Source organism: Castor canadensis, chromosome 14, assembly GCF_047511655.1.
Source record: "Castor canadensis chromosome 14, mCasCan1.hap1v2, whole genome shotgun sequence".
Lineage (NCBI taxonomy): Eukaryota > Metazoa > Chordata > Mammalia > Rodentia > Castoridae > Castor > Castor canadensis.
In genome coordinates, this window is record NC_133399.1 from 104984297 (window position 1) to 105004768 (window position 20472).

General features: G+C 48.6%; 1 protein-coding gene across 2 annotated transcripts in view; it reads left to right on the forward strand.

Moving 5' to 3' along the window:
• Dpysl2 (dihydropyrimidinase like 2) overlaps positions 1 to 20472 on the forward strand; it is a 121014-nt gene that overhangs the window by 42069 nt on the left and 58473 nt on the right. Inside the window, exons 1-3 of one of the 2 annotated variants that reach the window (XM_020175757.2) lie at positions 10691 to 11038; positions 14254 to 14342; positions 16142 to 16326. In XM_020175757.2, coding sequence (XP_020031346.1) covers positions 11000 to 11038; positions 14254 to 14342; positions 16142 to 16326 — 313 coding nt within the window. In that variant the 5' untranslated portion in view covers positions 10691 to 10999. Of the gene's footprint in view, positions 1 to 10690; positions 11039 to 14253; positions 14343 to 16141; positions 16327 to 20472 lie in introns of those variants that run through there. The other variant, XM_074055200.1, reaches the window with a different exon arrangement.

The following is a 20472-nucleotide window of genomic DNA, read 5'->3' on the forward strand; positions in this document are numbered from 1 at the left end:
GATCTCAACTTCAAGGCCAGCTTGGGCTATAGCAAGACCCTGTCCTGAAAAACCAATGGGGTCATAAAATGATGGGTGTATGTGGTTCTCTTTTAGGAACACTCATTCCATCTTTAATCCATGGTCAGCATCTGCCTTGCTAGCGAGCCTGGACTGATTTCCCTGAGGACAGGACTGAACATTGCCCAGGAAGAACGGTAAAGGGTATGACTTCTGCTGAGAGGCACGAGAAGTTAAGGACAAGTGGCAGTTTGAGTAATGGAAGGATGATGTCATAGAGAGTTGTATAGACCATGGGCCATAGGGTCCAGCTGGTAACGGAGAAGGTGACTGACTTCATCTTAGTGATATGATGAGAGATGAGGACTCGGGAAACCCTGAGAATGAATGACTGAAGATAAGGGCAGGCCAAGGTCACTGAGGTCAATTGTGTGTGTGTGTGTGTGTGTGTGTGTGTGTGTGTATGTGTGTGTGTATGTGTATGTGTGTGTGTATGTGTGTGTATGTGTGTATGTGTGTGTGTATGTGTGTGTGTATATGTGTGTGTGTATGTGTGTGTGTGTGTATATGTGTATGTGTGTATGTGTGGTGTGTGTGTGTGTACGGGCTTCACACGAACTTAAAAACTCAATCAGATTGTGATAGGAGTTAGGGTAGAATGAATGGTGCTGCTGTAACAAAGAGGCCACAAGCCATCCAGTGACTGAAGTGCAACAGCAGGTTTATTTCTGTGTCAGGTAACAGTTCAGGGCAAGTGTTCCTGATCAAGAGGCAGGGATGGGTGTAGGGCCCCCACTCCATGTGGTTACCTAGTGACTCAGGTCTCCCATGGGTCTCTATCTTCAACACATGGCTCCCAAGGGTATCTGAGGAGCATCATCCAGCTGGCTAGAAGAAGAGTTTGGCAGAGGTTGCAGGGGGTTTTGAGGAGACACGATTGAGTAGAGCTGTCACACCTTACGCTGAGGAGGCTGGGCTTGTGGCCCTGTTGTGTGTTCTGGGAGATGAGAAGAAATGGGGTTTGGGAAACGCTGGCAGCCTCTGCCACAGCACAGAGCCACAGAAGAAAGATCCATCTGGTTGCTGTGTCATAAAAGAAGTGGCCTAGAGACAGAGACGAAAGGGCCCAGGAAGGATGGGGCTTTGTAAGGTGATGGTAGTGGGATGGATGGTCTGGAAATGACGTGAGGCAGGGGCAGAGAGAGTGCAGGCCATTTGGGTTCTGGGTATGGTATTTTCTATTGTCTAATCTTGATACCTATTTAACATGTTTGACTTCTTCCACCCTTGCTCTCTTCATCTGCATAGTGAGACTGGTACCACTAATGAAAGGATAATTTGCAAAAACATTTTTGGTGAACAGCAGCTGTTTTGTAGTGATTTTTCTTCTACTTATTTAAGGATCTTCAAAGTCCCAAACTAGAGGGAAAGCACTATTCAGAAGTTAGGTGAGGTCTGTTATTGGCTAGACAATATCTTACCTCGAGAGTACCTGAGCCAGGTAGGTAAGCCATGTGACACTCATGAATGCAAAGATCCAGGTAAACTCAGCCTTACTGTGTGGGAGAACCCAGGAGTGTGCAAAACAGAGACCAGTACCCTCCTCCAGGACTGGCTGCTTCCTGGCTCCAGATACCTGGTGCCACATGGGAACAGACACCAGAATTGACTAGAAGGTGCAGTGTGGCTTTGTTGTGTAAATTCTCCTAATTTAAATACGTTATCTATAAAGTCATATCAATTAGAATCACTGTATGGGTCAAAGAAAAAATGCCTCTGGGCTCATCTGGCCATGGGCACCAGTTTGCAGCATGCATACTTTGTAGCCTTCAGATCTGGGCTGTTCACTGATGGCCATAGGCAGAGAGGACATTTAAATAAAATTAGTTTATTTTAAATGGAATAAAATGAAAAATTCAGTTTCTGTTGCACTACTCATATCTCAGATGCTTGGTAGCTACACGGGGGCCAGTGGCTACTTGTGTGGACAGCGCAAGTATCCGCATTTCCCTCATTGCAGGAAGTTCTTTGCCAGGCATGCTCCCTGGTTGGGAGGGAGAGAGAGAGAGAGAGAGAGAGAGAGAGAGAGAGAGAGAGGGAGAGAAAGAAAGGAGAACCTCCCTTTCTTAGACACCGGGAACAACTCCTGCAGTTTCCTGTAGTCTCAGATGGAAGTGTGAGACATTTCTCTGGGCTGTAACTGTGGTGAACTGTGGAAATTTCAAGACTGGACCATTGATGAATCCCTCCACTCCACCCTGGTTTTGGCCACTGTAATCTGGGTGTTCGAGGTGATACCTGCTGCATGAGGAAGGGGTGTTATATCTTAATGTCTCAGAGGCAGCACTCTTGGTCTTCCAGGAGAAGGTCATGATGTATCCTAGACCTAAATTCTGCACTAGGATGGATACTGAAGGAAGTTGTCTCTGTTGAGAGAACAGGGCTGGTGGTCTAGCTGGCTGGGTACATCAAACAATTTAATTCTCTTTAGTTACAGGTCAGAAAATAGGGGGTACTTGTTCTGTCTGGCTAGGGGTGAGGGAGCTCTGAGGTGTAGAGGCTCAGTAGTCCATCAGTTCAGAACAGCCCTGGGCTGGGGGTCCAAGAGTAGGTCACTCCAAGAAGCAGTAGCTGGTAGGCAGTGATCAGCACTCCATGTCAGGCCCACCATTCCATGGGAGGCCTGCCTTTCCATGGAGGCCCACCCATGTGTCTCAGGTCCCCAGTTCTAGAATCACACAGACTAGGGGGCGGGGCAGAGGCAGGGTTCCAATTCCCAAGAAGGAAGCTTGTAGGAGCCAGACAGGACCCAAGCCTTAGTGGGAGCAGTGGAGGTGGGCAGGCTATGGTTGATGGCACTTGGGAGGGCCTAGGACCAGACTGAAAAATCACAGGAACATCCCCCCCTAGGGAGAAAGGAAGGGAATGGTAACTTGGTGGAGTAGAGCCAAATTGCTTCTTATAAAATGCTGAATCCCTTCTCAGAGAAAAAATACCTACTACTAAATCTCGACTATGGGGCCTTGTGACACCCATGTCCCTTTGAACTTGATTGGAAGATGGACTGAGTATGACTGACATAGTAGTGGAGGTTCATAGGACTGGGGCAGGGGTAAATACACAAACAATGGCCTGGAGGCAACCCCCCCCCCCAAGCTTGACAGGAGGGGAAAGGAGTTAAAGATAAGGAGATAAGGAATGGAAAGGAAGCTACCTAGGAAACTCCTAGAGACTTCACTAAAGGATGGGGCTAAGACAGAGCGTTGTTGTAAATTTTGTGGAAGACCGTTTTAGACTCGTCTCTCATAACTGTATTTTGTAACTGTGACTTTCTGTCCAAGGTATCTATTATTCATTTATTTTCCTATTCATCCATCACCCACCCATCCAACCATCCACCCATCATCCATTCATCTACCCATTTACCTACCCATCCATGATACCGACATTCACTATCCACCCATCCAACCATCCATCCAGCATCCATCTACTTATCCATTCATACACCAATTCACCTACATATTCATGATCCCAACATCCACTATCCATCCATGGGGTCACAGGAGTGGTCAGCTCCCCATGGGATCTCAGGAGTGGCTATTGAGAGGAGGTCACAGGTGAGGGGCAGAGAGGGGTGGGTATGCTGAGAGAGTTATGCAGGTGAGCACAGGCAGAGGTGCCCCCAGTGAGGCAGTGGCCTCAGACAGAGAGGCCCTCTCACCCCATCTCTCTATCCCCCAGGACTGTGTTCTTCCTCTCTGTACCATTTTACTAATCTAACTGCATTTCTAACTTTCTGAAGGAACAGAATGAATTCCTGAGCTCTGAGGACATGAGCAAGGACTCAGACGCCTCCACCAGTCAGTGCCTACTTGAATGGTTAGGGGAGTTTTGTTCGAGGCCCACAAATGAGACTGACATTGGTTCATGGCACTGAGTGCTGTTTATTACTCCAGCGATTTCCTTGTCTATTGGTGGCTAGTGAGGGTCCCACCCGATTTCTCGAGGAACTCTGACTGTGCTCAGCCATTGGAGGAAGACCAGTCTTTGTTTCTTTTTTCTTTCTTTCTTTTTTTTTTTAAGACCAGTCTTTGGACTGATGACTTTCTAGGTGCAGAGAGCCCCAGCCCAGGCCTAGGGTAAAGGAGCACAGTTCTTTTGGAGTGGGTACAGCTCTGGGTATACAGCAACACACGTCATCAGTCTGTGTCATCTCCAGGTGTCCACTTATTCATCCTTCCTGTGCCACCACCTTGTGTCATAGGTGGGAACTATGTGAGGGCTTGTGAACTTACTTCCTGATTCCCATTTGCACACTCTCATTCCTGGACAACAGACAGGGATGGAATAGGAGGAGGGGAGAAAAAAGATCAATTTTATTAAGGGAAAAGTCAGAATTTTTTTTGTATGTGTGTGGTACTGGGGTTTGAACTCAGGGCCTTCACCTTGAGCCATTTTACCAGCCCCATTTTTGTGATTTTTTTGTTTTTGGAGACAGGATCTCTCAAACTATTTGCCCAGACTAGCTTTGAACTGTGATCTTCCTGATCTCTGCTTCCTGAGTAGCTAGGATTACAGGCATGAGCCACTGGTGCCCAGCTGAAAAGTCAGAATTTTGATAAATCTTTACAATGTTCAAGAATTCACAGGCTATCCAGGCATGGTGGTGTGTGCCTTTAATTCCAGCTATGGGGAGGCAGAAGTAGGAAGATGGCAAGTTTGAGGCTGGTGTGGGCTATATAGGGAGTTCCAGGCCAGCCTGAGCTGCACAGTGAAATGCTATCTCAAAGAAACAAGCAAAACAACAACAACAAAAAACCCCAAAAAACCCCCAAAGGACTGGCAGAGTGGCTCAAGTGGTAGAGCACTTGCCTAGCAGACATGAGGCCCTGAGTTCAAACCCCAGTACCTTGACAAAAAATCAAAGTAAACAAAGAAAGAATTCATAGACTAGCCAGGAATGGTGTCACACACCTGTAATCTGTCTTCTGGGGAGGTAGAGGCAGGAGGATTGTGAGTTTGAGGCCAGTCTAGGCTATAGGTTGAGACCCTGTCTCAAAAGGTGAAACAATTTTGGAGCAAGAGGGACGGTCTAAGGAGTGAGGGCGACAGGAGACAGGGTCAACAGATTACCTACACCTGCCTCTTCCACAAGGCAGGGCAGGTTTCTAAGTCTCGAGTTTTTTCTCATGGAAAGAACAGGCTCCTTGGACTTTGAGGTCCCTTGGGTTAGAATCCTCCTTTTGTCCCTGTGAGATGATGGACCTGGCACGAGAGGCTTTTTTGTGCTTTATTTTCCCTGTCTATAAGATAAGGACTCACCTACCAGGATTAGGGGAAGATTAAGGAGGTTGTGTTTGTTTATTTTATTTTATTTTTGGCAGTGCTGGGGATCAACCTAGGGCCAACAACCCGCTAGGCAAGTGCTGTACCACTGAGTCACACCCAGAACCCGGGGCGGTGTTTACAGTACTCAGTGTTATGTCGGAATCCTAGAAGATACCCTGACTGCACAGCAATAGTTTAGTAGACTGGACCATTACTGGAAGCGGACAAGACGAATGATAGTGATGTATTTACCAGTTTCTTAAAGTGTTGCTCCCACTGGGTAAACAGCAGGCCGCCACTGTGCTTTGGGGAGTGAAGGAAGTTCTGGGCAAGGAGTGAAGCTTTCCTTCTAGTTTGAGTCTTTGCAGCTTTCCCCTCCAGAAATGGAGGGTGTGGTGTGCTGAGTCTGTGGCTAAGTGCCCAGAGGCAGACTATTTAATATCACTCCTGGGCCTTCCTGCTGCATGCTCTGGTCAGGAGGACTGAGCTGGGGCCAGGTGATTCTGATGGACAAGCAGACTTTGGAACACTGGGACAAATGACCTCCAAGGCCCTCTCCCAAAGCCAGAGTCCACTAGGTTCCACATACACACAATTCTCATTGGCCACCAGAGGGCAGACCTGAGACAGGTTGACCAGACCAAAATGCAGCTGAGACAGAGACCACAAGGAGCTTCTGTAGTCACACAGATGGGGTTCCAGGGTCACAACTGTGCTAACTGGAGAGGAGAGGAGAATGGCCAAGTCCATCACCTTCCATGAAGTGTCTGCTTTCTCCTGTGCTCAATGGCCAGCAGGATTGGGACAGGTGAGCTTCTTCATCCCGTGAGGATGTCTTGGGGACCCCTTCAGAGTCCCCACAGAGACGGCCCATAGCCCGCCAAGTTCTTGCAAAAGCCAGTTTCTGTCTCAGACAGCCGCACTGCTGACCCTCACTGGTCACCACCCTGTTCCCACTGAAGAAGGCAGTGGGCAGATGCTGGTCTGCCATCCTGTGGATGTCCCCTGCAGTCTGTGCCCTTCAGGGTCACACAAGAAAGTCATCATCCTTGTCTTATTCTAGCTGCGCAAGAAGTGTCCTAGTCAATGCCCTTTGTTTTTTGGCAAAGAAGGATTCCGGCACCTTCTCAGAACCACTGCTTTGCAGACCGCGTTGGAGGGCGCAGCCCTTGGTGTCCGTTTCAGCAGCCTGGGGATTTGCGGCTTTTTCTTCCTTGATACATCTAGGCTCCATTCTTCCCGTCAGCATTTTCTGTTTTGGAGTTTCCCTAGTCTGGCACACTCTGAGCATTTCACTTCCACAGAGCTCTGATGGTGCCACAGAAGCAGAAATAGTTACTGCAGGGGGAAGAAGAAACCAAGAACCATGACAGGCTAGGCCTGGGCTGGGCTCATACTGGGCAGTTGCTGAGGAACTGAAAGCAGCCAGTTATCCTGCAGCATTCAAGTGACAGTCTGCAGCTCCCCCATTTCCTGGCAGGATGCATGATGGGAACAGCTTAACATCCCAATTGGGTGTCACCTCTCCTCCATCCATGCATGCAGTCAGAACTTGTAAGCCCCCAGTCCTGCTGGGCCCTATCTATGGCTAAGAGATGAGTAAGACTTTTCAAAGAGTTTTATTCTCTGTGAGCTGAAGCTTTGAATGGAAAGAATGTGAAGGCCCCTTAGGCATGGGACAGGTGTGCGTTGTACAGGATAGACAGTTAACAGGAAACGTGGTACAATATAGTCATGCACAAAGAATAAGGGGAGAGTGGAGCAAAGAATACCAGAGGGCTGAGGTGCTGTTCAGGGGTACAGTGCTTCGCCCAACATGAATGAGAGAACAACTGCAGAAATGGGTTCTGGGAAAAATTTCTAGAGACATGTTCTATGATGCTGGGATTCATGTTAGGATTGGCTGCTTTCCCTGTATGTTATCAGGATTGGTGGTACATGGCAGTTTTGTTAGGGGTGGTGTGGCTTAAAATTTTGGTAACCAAACCCCCATAGATAGAAAGTTTCACTATCACATTCTCTTACAGCTTTAGGGATCTGGAGAACAGGAGGTGAGCTGCAGAGAAGGAAGCCCCAGCCAAGGGGCAGGGCCAAAACAAAGGCCTGTTGGGAAAGTTTTACAACTATACAGCTGGGTGCGGTGGCTCATGCCTATATTCTTAGCTACTTGGGAGGCTGAGATCTGGAGGATCACAGTTCCAGAAGTTTGGGAAATCCCATCTCAAGCAGTAACTGGGGCATGGTGGTGAGTGCCTGTCATCCCAGCAAAGGCAGGAAGTGTAAAATAGGGAGATTTCGGTCCAGGTCAGCTTGGGCAAAAGCACAAGACTAACTGAAAAATAACTAAAGCAAAAAAGGCTGGCAGAGTGGCCCAAGTGGTATAGTGCCTGCCCAGCAGATGTGAAGCCCTGAGTTTAAACTCTTAAGTACCGCCAAAACAAAAACAAAACCTCCCCATGGTGGGGAGGTGGAGGAACCTTTTGCCCTTGTCATAGCAATGCCACGACAGAACTTATGCACCAGATGTTGAGGGCACCCAATGTGGACTAGAGTGTTGAAGAAGACTGGAAGAGGAATTCGAAGCTCTCAGAAGAAATGGACAGTCAGGATACACCAGAAGGTGTGCCCCAGTAGAGGGGAATTCAGTAGTCAGGGATTTAGTGGGGAGACTTCCCAGACAGGTGATGTTTAAGCTTAGTTTGGGAGGAAAGTGTCCCTGAATAGGGAAGGAAGGAAGGAGAGCAGAGCAGTAGAGGTTTGCTCTGATGCCGTATGCATCTGCCCACACCACTGAGCATGGGGACAGGATGGGTGTCCATGGATGGGACATGACATTGCAGAGGAGGCTGGGGTCAGATTCTGACAAGGGAACTGGTTCAAACTCGCTCTTCTACTCCTAAGCTGCCCTGGAGAAGGTCTCCAGTGTCAAATGGCTGGGAGTCACTAGCACTTCTTGCTCTCTCCTGGTGGGAGGAGGAGCATGAGAGGGCAGGAAGCTTGGGAAAGGGTCTTGGTGTGAAATAAGCAGTCTTCATTGCTGTTTGATGTCTGGCATGCATTTAAATTTTAAAAACTCAGAAGTCATCCAGGGAGAGATCCCAGTATCAGGTTCCCAGATAATGATTTTTAACTTCATAGGGAATTTTCAGAGTGTTTTTCTGAAGAGCCCTCCCATCCTATCTTTTACTTTTCTGCATTGATTATGTGGTAAGTATGGTAAGAAATTCAGATTGTAGAGCTATTTTCCTTGGTCGATTAACACTGTTTGGGAACTTCTATGTGCCAAAGACTCTCTTAGCTTCCAGTCAGAGCAGAGAAATCAATTTAAACCTTACATTTCTGGATATTTATGGGTAGAAATATCAGTTATCATGGACTAACAATCAATGGCTACAGAAATAAGATGACATAAATAAGATTGACAGAAGCTCCTGGGAGCTTTTATTTCAAAATATTTCATGTCAAAAAGCAAGATAAATTTGAATCTATTAAGATCAAATGAATCCGGATAGGAGAGTATAACAAGAATAGAAACTGGAGGCCATTTTGGTTTAAATTAATTTGAATCTCATGATTTATTTGCCTGCCTAGTGATGACTTTTCTTGTGATTTAATAGGCTTTGCCTCCCCTTGCCAGACTCCTAGCTGGAGCCTGCTGTTGTCTTTTCCCATAAAAATGCACATTTTATGCTGAGACATTACTGACTGACACCATTATTTAAGGACATCAGCCCATTCTGCTGGTGCATATCAGACAGTTGGAGGGGGAAGCCCTTGTTCATAAGATGCAGTTACAATGAAGTTGAATGAATTCAGCAGTGGTGAAAGCTTGGTGCATACCCCACAGTCACCTTCTGGGACTTTAGATTTTATAAGAATAGGAAAGACAGCTGCCCACTGCTGCCAGGTGCAGAGAAGACCCTGTGACAGAGGGCCAAAGCAGCCCCTAGATTATCTGTATCTATCTGGCTAATCTTTGCTGAACAGGTGTGAGCCAATTAAATACTTTTTTCTTTTCTTTCCTCCTCCAAGGCTGCCTGATGGCCTAGATTACGTGAGGATCGTAGGTACTGTATGATCTCAAGGAGAGGAAGGCTGGGCCAGTCCAGATGTCTTAGTCACTTAGGGGTGGCCCGAGTGAGCTCCCAGGCCTGTTCAATCGCTAGGGCTACGGAGGCCTTGAACATGTTCAAGTGTGAGCAGACTCCTACTGGGGAGTATGGACTTGAGTGTTTTTAACCCTGACTCAGTTTCCCCTTCCTTGGGGATATGAGCTATCCTTTCTTTCCTTCCTCTTGCTTCTGCATTTTCTCTCTCTCCTCACTTTCTGCCTCCCAATGTGCCCTGGGATCTGTCTGCAGAGGCTTTAGGCTCCTCTGGCGTTGGGGTCCGCAGATCTGCAGGCGCAGCAAAGGCGGCCCATGCTCAGCCCGGAAAGAGGCCGGGGTGGGCGTGGCCGTTAAGAGGGCGAACGGGGCGCAGATTGGGCCCGTTCTGCCTGCACAGGCTGCAGCCTTGTCCCCAAGTTCCTTGTGGCCCGCAGGCACGAGGCCCCCTCCCGTGCCCAGCCGACTGCGGCCTTCCCGGATGCCTCCTGCCCTCCGCAGGGCGGCGGGGCTTCCTCCGGGCTTTCCTCTCCACTGCCGGCCCCGCCGCAGGGTGGATCCCGCCTTTGCAGCCTCCTCTCGGACCCGCGCCCCGAGCCGCTCCAGGACTAGGGCCGGCCACGCCCGCCCTCCTTCCCTTCCCTTCTTCCCGGCGCTCGCCGCCGCTCCAATTCCCCAGCCGGCTGCAGGGCGGAGGCCGAGCGGCCTCGCGCGAGGCAGGGCGGGGGAGGCCCGGCGCCCCTCCCGGGCCGCGCGGCGCCGGCCGGCGGTGCAGTCGCGCGCTCGCCGCCAGCGAAGCCATTGGCTCGGCGCAGTCACCCCACGCGGGCCTGCAGCGGCGGCCTCCGCGGATTGGCGCGCGGGCGGGCGTGTGCGTGCCGCCCGGGCTGCACCGAAGCCCCTCCATCTCGGGGTTGCGCCCCCTCCCCCTCTGCCTGGAACAACCACCCTCCCCCACCCCCGCCATTGTCCCTGCTTTGTAGATGCTGCATCTGGGGCAGCTGCCAGCCCCAGTCCCGGCTGCCCCGGCCCAAAGAAAGGGCGCGAAAGGCGCGCGCCCCGCTCGGGCGCACGCACCGACAGCCGCCCTCCGCCGCACTCCGCAGCATTTCGCGCTTTTGGCACTGCGCCCCTCCCCGCCTGTTCTCATTTGCATATACCACGACTGTGGCCAATCAGTGAGCGTCTCTCTCGAAGCGGATGGCTTTTGCCTTAGAGGAAAGGGAGTGGCTGGCGGCGCATGCGCCGCGGCGGCAGGCTCCAACCGAGGCTTTTATTGCTGTAGTTTATTTCCACCCCCTTCCCTCCTGTTCTCTCTCCCTCTCTCGCTTTCTTTTTTTCCGCCCTAGCTGGGGCTGTGTTGGAGGAGAGGAAGAAAGAGAGGCAGAGGATTGCATTTGTCCATTTCGTTCCTGAAGTTTGCGAGCAGCTAAGCGATTGTACCTTTTTCAATCCTGCAAAAACAAACAAAAATACCAAGTCCCTTTCTCGGCAATTTTTTTTTTTTTTTTTTTTTTTTTGCTTTAAAGCTGTTCTCTTGAAATTCATTTTTTCCCAGAAGAGAGATGTCTTATCAGGGGAAGAAAAATATTCCACGCATCACGGTGAGTTTGATACTCGGGAAATCCGCGTTGGGCCAGCAACCTTTTGTGGCACAGAACATCTAAGGAATTTTTTAAAGGAGGGGGAAGGGAAAGGGACCCAACTTTTTAATTTTTTAAAAAATCGGTTGCTAACGAAGACGGTGGTGGTATTGGTGGTGAAAGACGCAATAGTAATTATAAGGCACACAATTGGCAAGACATTAAACTGGGAGCACGGGTGCGTGGAGGTAGCCTTAGGTAGCGCGCCAGTTCCCTGTATCCTTTTATTGTCAGGGCGAGATGCTGCAGCGCTGGCCTGCGGGCTGGAAGCAAATGGATGCCAGATTGAATATGCATGGCTGAGGCTCGGATATTGTTCTCGGGCTGCGTGCTGCGAGGCTGGACTCCTGGAGCGGAGCTGGGGAAATGGATCCTCCGGTGTCTTCCGCCCCCACCATAAAGGGCTTTCTGGAGCCTTCCTCCTCCCGCGCCTTACAAGAAGGAGCGGGTTTCAGCCCCGAGGCGTAGTGACAGCGGAGGGATGCTGAAAAGGACAGGGTGTACTGGCATGATGTGGAAACGCGAAGGGGACGCAGGGACGCAGGGATGAGCAGAGGAGGAGGGTGGGGGTCCTGGTGGGGGCTTTTTGTTGATCGCGGACAGCTTTTTTGGCTGCTATCCTGGTTTTCTCGCTCTTTGCTTTGGGGCTGGGATCCTGAGAGAGCTCTGGGCTCGCTTGCTTGCGTCTTTTCTGTCCTTTCCGCTACCCGGGAAGGCGATCGTGTGGGCGCATACAAAGCGGGCTGGGAGGGTGGGCGCTGGGGACCGCGGCGGGCCCGGCTCGGGGAGGTAATGGCGCTGCGCGACGCGCCAGGCAGATGGCCCGGCTGGCCCAGGCAGACAATGACCGCCGCGGCCCGAGGTGTTGGCGCCGATCTGGGGCCTGGGATTGTGGGTTTGTACATCACCGGAAAACATGCGTGCGATGCTTTGGAGATGAGCACCGGTTCATGCCCCCGCCCTCTCTCCATCTTTTCCTGGAAAAGGCTCTCCGGTCCCATTCTTTACATCCTGGAATAAGATCCCAGGGTGGGAGGAATTCATTGTTATATAAGGCGGTGCAATCGCACTGGCCAGCTGATTCCCGGGTAGGACCTGGGCCACGCACACACGAAAAAATCTTCCCAGTCGAAATGTGCGTTAAGGGCTCGATTCAAGGGCGCGCTTTCGCTCTGGCTGTTCCTTTGGGCCAGGGCACCCAGGCTTCCTCTGGGTGCACAAGGACACACCCATCCATCCGCAGGAGAGATGTGCGAACAAATGCACGGGGGAGGGGGCGTGTGCTCGGGATTTTCCACCAGTCGAGGGGGGTACTAGCTTTTTTTCTAAGGCAGAAGACCCCAAATCCCAAAGGGCGGGCAGAGGGGACCCAATGTTATGTGTTTCCCTGCGCTAGAAGGAGGAGGCTGGGAGGTAGGGAGTGAGGGTGGGGAGCAGATTTGCTGCAAGCCCCAGATAATTTGTGACATTGTGAATGGGCAAGGTAGTTATATTTTGACAGAGTGGGGAGAAAAGAAAATTAGATTATCAACAAGCCCACTTTTAAAAGGAGCGCCCCCTCTACTCTTAAAAAACAATCTGGTTGCTTTATTCTAGGTCCTATAGCCTTCCCTCCATCCTTCGGCCAGCCTCTTATGTAAGAAGACTTCTAGAAGGCACTAGAGTGAACCGGCTGTGATGTTTTGCTTTTTTCTTGGCATGATGTTCGCTGGGGGATTCGTGGTGATGGCTGGGCAGGTGCTGCCGCCATGACTAAGGGCCAGGTAGTGAAGGGTAGGGCTTCTCCTTGCCTCCTAGGTCACAGAAGCTCCCGATCTGGTAGAGGAGAATTTATTACAGCTTAACCCCTCTGAGCCTCAGTTTCCCTACCTGTCATGGGAATAGAATCTTGCTCTACCCGCCTCACACATTAGAGCTGAAGCTCCCATGACTGTGGTGTAGGCGTCAGGATTTGTAAAGGTTTCACCATTTACCTTGCCCAGGCTGCAGGACGTGTTGACTATTCCCATTTGACTTTCCAATGTCCACATTAGGATGAAAGATACAAAATGAAAACCATATTGTTTTTCAGTGTGCCAGAGAAACAATAAATACTTTGCAAACTCAGGTGTGTGTGCATTTATGTGTAAAGGTATCTTTTTCCCCCCCTGGATTCCAAGTAGCTTATATATTTTAAAGATTTTCTATAATTTCCATTTCTTGGTAGCTGTTAAATGTAAACAGCACTTGCAAGATTATTGCTTTGTAGCTGAGTTCTTCGTTAACCATGGTCAAGATGAATGCCATCCTTTGAAAGGTATCGAATATTGAATGAGCAGTATATGGCTTAGTTTGTAACTGCTTAAATCCAGTTTGAAATGATGTACATGCACAGTCACCAAACACAGGATCCTAGCATTCATCCATTAATAATATTTGGGACAGCCATGAGTCCTGATGCAGCATTTCAGTGACATTCTGGGCCCTCGCATGCTGCCTACCCTTCATTTTTTTAAATTCCTTTTACAAATATCACCGATTAAAATATAAGTACATCAACAATCTATAATGATGTTAGATTTAAAAAATTTGCCATTTCATCCACTGTATCATAAAACTTTACCTGTTTCTTTACTGCTTAGTTAAAATGGTAGATTTTTTGCCATTCCTTCTTGTACACTTGCTGTGATTTACCCCCAGGATATATGCAAATGTGAAGGGACACACTGAATTGAAACCTTGTTATCGTTCAACCAATGTGTTTGTGTCACATATCCCATGACAACAGACTTTTGGTCAATTTTCCCCCACACAAACCTTGCCAAGACGTGACTTTCCTACATGTGGGTGGATTTTTTTTTTTTTTGTAAATGAGGTTTAGCCAAAAGTCTTTTAAGAAGTACTGTCATTTTTTTCTTTTATTTTTTTCCTTTTTTTTTTTTTGCTTTCATGTCTGAGGTCTTATTGAAAGAGACTGTTCATTTATCTAGGATGAGTTTTACCAGTTTGTTCTGACTCATTGGTCGTGAATAGGTTGCTGCATACAGGTTCACCTTTGTCTCCAAATCTTTCTGAAATTGACTCATTTTGAACATCACATTTAAGTAGCAGAAATTTTCCCTGAGCTCACTTGTCTTAGTACCTGTGTCTTTCCTAGGTCGGTTGTGTGTTGTGACCTTGCTACCTCTTTGTTTCAGAGTGATCGTCTTCTGATCAAAGGAGGTAAAATTGTGAATGATGACCAGTCGTTCTATGCAGACATATACATGGAAGATGGGTTGATCAAGTAAGTGTAACAGTATTGTGTATCGATGTATATCTGTATACCTCCCAGTGTTTCCAAGCTTCAGGTATGGTTTGCACAAGCTTTAGTGACCCAAGGAGTCACTGAACTTGGGCTGAGGATGTGACCAAGCTGGTAGAAGGCTTCCCTTGCATGCACAATGCCCTGGGCTGGGGTTGGGGATGTGACTCAAATGGTAGAGTGCTTGCTTTGCAGGTGTGAGGCTCTGGAATAGAACTTAGCATCTGTTTTAAGCCTACTTTGATGGGTGGTAATTAATGAATTTGGAAATTTAGATTTAGAGAATTCAAAGACACACACACCCATGCATTATGTAATTTACTATTTTTAACAGAGGTGACACAATATCTTCTTGCTGGGAGCTCAAATACTTGGTTTATGATATGCTGAATATACTAAAAGGTTTCTTAGAATGTAGTTGTTTGGGATGAATTGCCCAATCAAAGGACACAGATGTGTTATAGAGCGTCTCCTATGAAGACACACATCTGCTTTCTTAATCAGGAATCCAAGTTGGAGGGGCCACAGAAGGACACCAAGTTAATTACCAAGTAACACAGACAAATGACTGCCTAATCCGGGGGGGGGGGAGGGAATTTTGGGTTTCATTCTTGAAGTGGCAACTAGCACAAGTAAGGCTGCTCTTGTGTTTATTGTGTATCAGGTTACGAAGGAGGAGCAGCAGTCGTTCTGAGTTTGGATATTTGGGGATTCTGGATGGTTAAAAGCACGGAGTGCATGCCGGGATCCTCATGTCCTTTGTGTTGGGACAGCTCACAGGCTCTGGAGAAACAGCACATCTGCTTAAAGACAAACGCTGCAGGGAGTGACTTCTTTTAAATAAGTAGCATTCGTCAAGTGCTAGCAGCAGCTCAGTCCAGAGGAGTGGAAAACTGGAGTGGTTGTGACTGTTGCCTGGAAGCTCACACCCTGATTTATGAACCGAAAATAGGTTTTAGCATTTCTCCATTTAATGTTTTCTCCATGTGTGTGCTTGGGACAGTCTCAGCTCCTGTTTTCACATGCTGAGACTTTCTCCTTCCCTTTCCTCCCCCAGTTACAAGATGGCACAATCTGGTCTGGCAGAGGACATTGGCCTAGAAGGGCTCAGGCCAGTGCTGTTCTTAGTCATTGCTCATTTGCTTTAGAACTTTATCATTTCCTTCTTGATTTTTTTTTAAAAATTGGTAGAAAGATGCACGAAAAATATTTTTTTAAAATTGGAAGTGAATCCTGTCCTTCAGTCTGATCAATGTTTGTTTTTCTGCCTTTATTTTCTGAATTGCTGAGCACCTGCTTCCTCTTTTGTAAAATCATTACAGTTCTAGTGTTCAGATGTTTTTTTTTTGTCTTGTTTTGTTCCACCTCCACCCTTCCACACCTGTTTTTCCTCTATTGAAAAGAAGATGGTGAAAATAACGTTTGGAAAAGGCAGTTAGGTCTGGAGCAAATTGCTATTGGAAAATGAACGCAGTGGTGTGTGTTAATTATCTGATGGCTGAGTGACATTTTATATAGATGTTTTGGGGCCTCGTTATCATTTGCTCTTAGGGGTGTCTGGGGTATCAGATGCTGCATGTAAACTTACTTTTCTAGTTTATTTGGCACCCCCTCTTACTTGAGGATGAGGAGAGGAGGAAGTTTGAAGCGCCTATGATGAGTTATAACAATTGTCCCAAAAGTGCCTGGCGCACAGTGGAGGGCATAGTGGCAATCGGTGTCAGATCTTGTTTGATTCCACATTTCACTGAGTGCTTTTTTCACCAACCCTGTTTGTTTAGGCAAATAGGAGAAAACCTGATTGTGCCGGGAGGGGTGAAGACCATCGAAGCCCATTCCAGAATGGTGATCCCTGGAGGGATTGATGTGCACACTCGTTTCCAGATGCCTGACCAGGGGATGACGTCTGCTGATGACTTCTTCCAGGGAACCAAGGCGGCCCTGGCTGGGGGAACCACCATGATCAGTAAGAGGCTTAAACACCATTCCTGCAGTGCCAGGGAACCATGACAGTGTGCAAAGGAGCCGGTTGTTTAATAGGTTTAACCTGGCAAACAAAGGGCCTTGGCAGGTTAACTTTTTGTCTTATTTCCTTATCCTTATTTGCTTTTGAACTTGGAATTCTCCAATTGAACTTGAAAGTACAATTCTAGGGAATTTTGGTGGAATGAGAGGAATGGCTTCTTTCATTCTCTACTTGAGGAATTTCATCTACCTTGACCTCAAAATGTTATTTGCTGGGGAAAACACAGCATTTGGGGTCTTCTTCAAAGCTATCATTTTAGAGCCTTTGCTTGTAAATATTTGATTTTGACTTAAAAAAATTGCTGGTACTCACAGCTAGTGTCCTTCATCCATCATGTTTTATTCTAAAGGCTTTGTAAACCACCCCCTCCCCTTTTTCTGGTGATGCTGAGGTTTGAACTAAGGACCTTGTGCTTGCTAGGCAGGTGCTCTACCGCTTGAGCCTCAGCCCCAGCCTGCTTTGCGTTCTTTGTTCAGCCAAATCTAGAGGGTATTCGCTGGATACAGCACGCACATTCAGACTTTGCTTGTGAGTAGTCAGATTCCAGTGTGTCTTTGAGTTGTCATTTTGTTTTGGAGGAGGAGGGCAAGCTGCATAGTGTTCCATCAGATACATATTTTAGTGTATACCTTCTGTCATATATGAAGAGCTAGCAGTTTGGCTCAGGAGAGGGGTCAAAGTGGGGAGAACATTCCTGTTTCTGCTTTAAGAGGCCTGCTTCCCGGGGTGGCTTCACTGGGTGGCTTTCCAGGGTGGTCGTTCTACCAGTGGCCTCTCTGGAAGCTTCTTTTCTGTCTTCACCAAGCCACGGGAACATTGCTCTGCTTTCCCCTGCATTTTGAACCACACACCCACCCCTGGTGTTCCCTTTGTCCTGGTCCTCAGTGTAGAAGCCTTGGGGATAGCAGTCTCTTGTTTCAGCTTCCTTGTCACTGCCAGGACAGTGCCCACAGGCGTGAGAGTCACTAATTCTGTCTTGTTCGAGGCATTGCCCTTCAGTCTAATGGGAGCCATTCTTGGGGGACCCTGCTTTTTGGTTCCTCAAGACTCACAATTCTGTCTCTACCCTGAGTTCCAGTGGACACCCTAGGGATCCTTGCATTAGTCACAGAGGGTCAGTATGCCCTAAATAATATCTCCCCAGTGAGTGGCCAGTGACCTCTGTCATTGGAGCAATTGCCTAGCAGAAACCTTTCAACGGGGAGTCGAGTCTGGAGTCGGGAGTTCTGGTCCCCTTCCAGCACCAACTTGCTATGTGACCTTGGGTAGGTCACCTTACTTCCCTGGGCCTTAGTGGCTATTTGTACAATGAAAGACTTGCATTAGTAGATAGGAAGGCCTGTCCAGCTTCCCCCTTGGCAAGGCACTCTGCTCAGAGGGAGCTTTTGCCTCTAATCACATGACCATTGCTCTGCAGATGCAGAAAGGTCTGTTTCCTCTCAGATTTACTCGGGAGGCCCCTCACTCATTTTCACCCTTCCTCAGTCCTGCCTCCTCCCTCCCTGCACTTGACCCTGGCTTCAGCTTAGCCCCTCTTTCCACTTCTTCCTCCTTCCTGCCCCTCCCCTGCCGTGGAGCCACACCCTTTCTTGCTGCCCCAGCTTCCCCTTGGCTTTCTCCCTTAGAGGCTGTGGACTTCCTTCCAGTCACCCCGGCAGGTTCCCAGTGCAGGGGCGAAGGGTGACTCAGCTAGTCCTACCCTGGGCCAGGAAGCCGTCAGCGGAGGGCCCTGTGGGCAGATGGTCAGGAAAGCAGAGAGAGAGTAGACGGCGTGTTCTTTCTCCTTGTGTGGAATGTGGTCGGTGACGTTGATGTGGCTCTGTGATGTGATCAGTTTGGCTAAAGAGTAGGGGGTTTAAGGAGCTAACCTCAAAGAATGGAGGTAAGCAATGGTGGCAGTGTGTGCTGGGGAGTGGTCACACCCCAAACAACTTTGCTTTGATAGCTCAAGCAGTAAAGCCCCTGCCTGGCAAGCATGAAGCCCTGAGTTCAAATTCCAGTACTGCCTCCCCCCCAGTTTTTTTTTTCTACCAGCCTGCCTTTCCCTTGGAGATGCTAAACTTGAAAATTTTTTTCCTTTTCCTGCTCTCTGGTCATCCATTCTGCCTTGCTGCAAGTGAGTGGCTGGGGCTTGCTTTACAGAGGAAACCTTGTGACGAGAAGTAGCTTACTGCAGCTTCCTTGGTACCAGCGACCTGCTTCTTCAGTGAGACTGTAGCTCTTTTATTGCATATTGAGGCCAGAAACGCTTTGAGCATTTTGAACAAATTCAAGTGCAAACTTGTGCCCATGCCTGTCGCTGAAACAAGCAATCAGTTAAAATTAGTACCAAGACTGCCTGCACCCTTCTCGTCCTTTTTACCCTCTGTGAGCCATGTCACCTGCACTGGCAAGGGGACACTCTACCTGTCCCCTTGCTGGCTGTGGGTTTCCCAGGCCACAGGCCCTGGAGGCTCCATTTTTGCCTGACATGGCCCTGCTTGCTGAAGAAAATGCAGCTGAGTGTTCTCAGTTTAAAGAAGGTGGCATGTCAGCACAGAAAATAATATTATTGCCACCACACAGAGCCTGCTATTGAGGATGGCACAATGGGATCTTTGTGAAGGGGCCCAGCGCATGGCAGGGGGGTGCCCTTTGCTCTTTCCATCCAGGGATGGGTGGGCAGAGCCTCCAGCCATAGCCTGCAGGCGGCACCTAGACTGGCCAAGGGGTCATGGAGGTGGCCAGGATGGTGTTTGGGGAAAACACTGTGGATTCCCCGGGGCTTTGGAGTCATTGGAATTGCTAGGTGCCCAAAGCCTCCAGGAAGTAGGTGGGAAGGGTTTTCTCTGTTCTACAGAGGGGAGCACTGAGGCCAGAAGTAATGGCACAACCTGCTATTCTTGCTCTGTGTGTTAGTGCAGGTGACAGACTTGGAACACACCTGCAGCCCTGGCCCCAGATGTGCCACCTTGACCTCATCTGTCAACAAAGATGGGCTGTGTCTGCATCAGCCCATCTGACCAGAGCTTACTGGTCCTAGTAAGCACTGAGACACAGTAGTCAGTGTTGTGCCACCTCACATTGGAGCCCAGGAGCTCCCACCTCTGTTAAAACTCTGCTCTCCCAGGACCAGAAGGCTCAGCTGCCACAGGTCCTCAGCTGAACATACACTGAGGACAGAGGTTCCCCAGATGTGGTTAGGGCACTACACATCTGGGTGTCACCTGGGGAGCAGGGTTGCATGTTAAAACATTCTGCCTCCTAGGCCCCAGTGTGGATCTCCTGATAGGACCTGGAATCTGTATTTTGACCCATTGATTGTCCAAAGCATGGGGGAGCTATTTGCAAGGGTAGGTTGTCCCTTGCAAAGTGCAGGACTTTTGAAAACGCTCTGTTCTTTTCTTCTTTTCTCCTCCCTAGAGTCAAAGCCCAGGTCTTCGCAATTCTTTTAAGATGTAGTGGTCTTTAAACGAGATGGTGCTTAGCTCACTTAAATCCAGAACAATTTTGAGTACCTGTTGCGAGACAGATCTTGTGATCAGGTGCAGAGGGTCAAAAAGAATGAGTCTCTGGGTGTCTGCAGGGGATTAGTTCCAGGGCCCCCGAGAATGGCAAGTCTGCAGACGGTCAGGCTCTTGGGTGAGAAGCCGGTGTTTGTTTAGAACCTCTACATACCTTCCCAGGTACTTCAGGTTATCTCTAGGTTATTCACAATACCTAATATAATGGGAATGATATGTAAATAGTTGTATGCTACTGTTTAGGGAATCGTGACAAAGAAAAATGTCTGTACATATTCAGTACAGATGCAATTAAAAAAATATATATATCTTTTGGTGGTACTAGGGATTGAACTCAGGGCCTCCCGCTTGCTAGGAAGGCACTCTATCACTTGAGCCATACCCCTTTTAGTTATTTTTCTGAATAGGGTCTTGCCCTTTTTCCTGGGGTCAGCCTCTGACTGTGATCCTCCTATCTATGCCTCCACTGTAGCTTGGATTACAGACAGACACTACCACTTTGGGCTTGTTGATTGAGATTAGGGTCTTGCTAACTTTTCTTCCCAGATTGGCTTCAAATCATGACCTTCCCATTCTCTGCCTC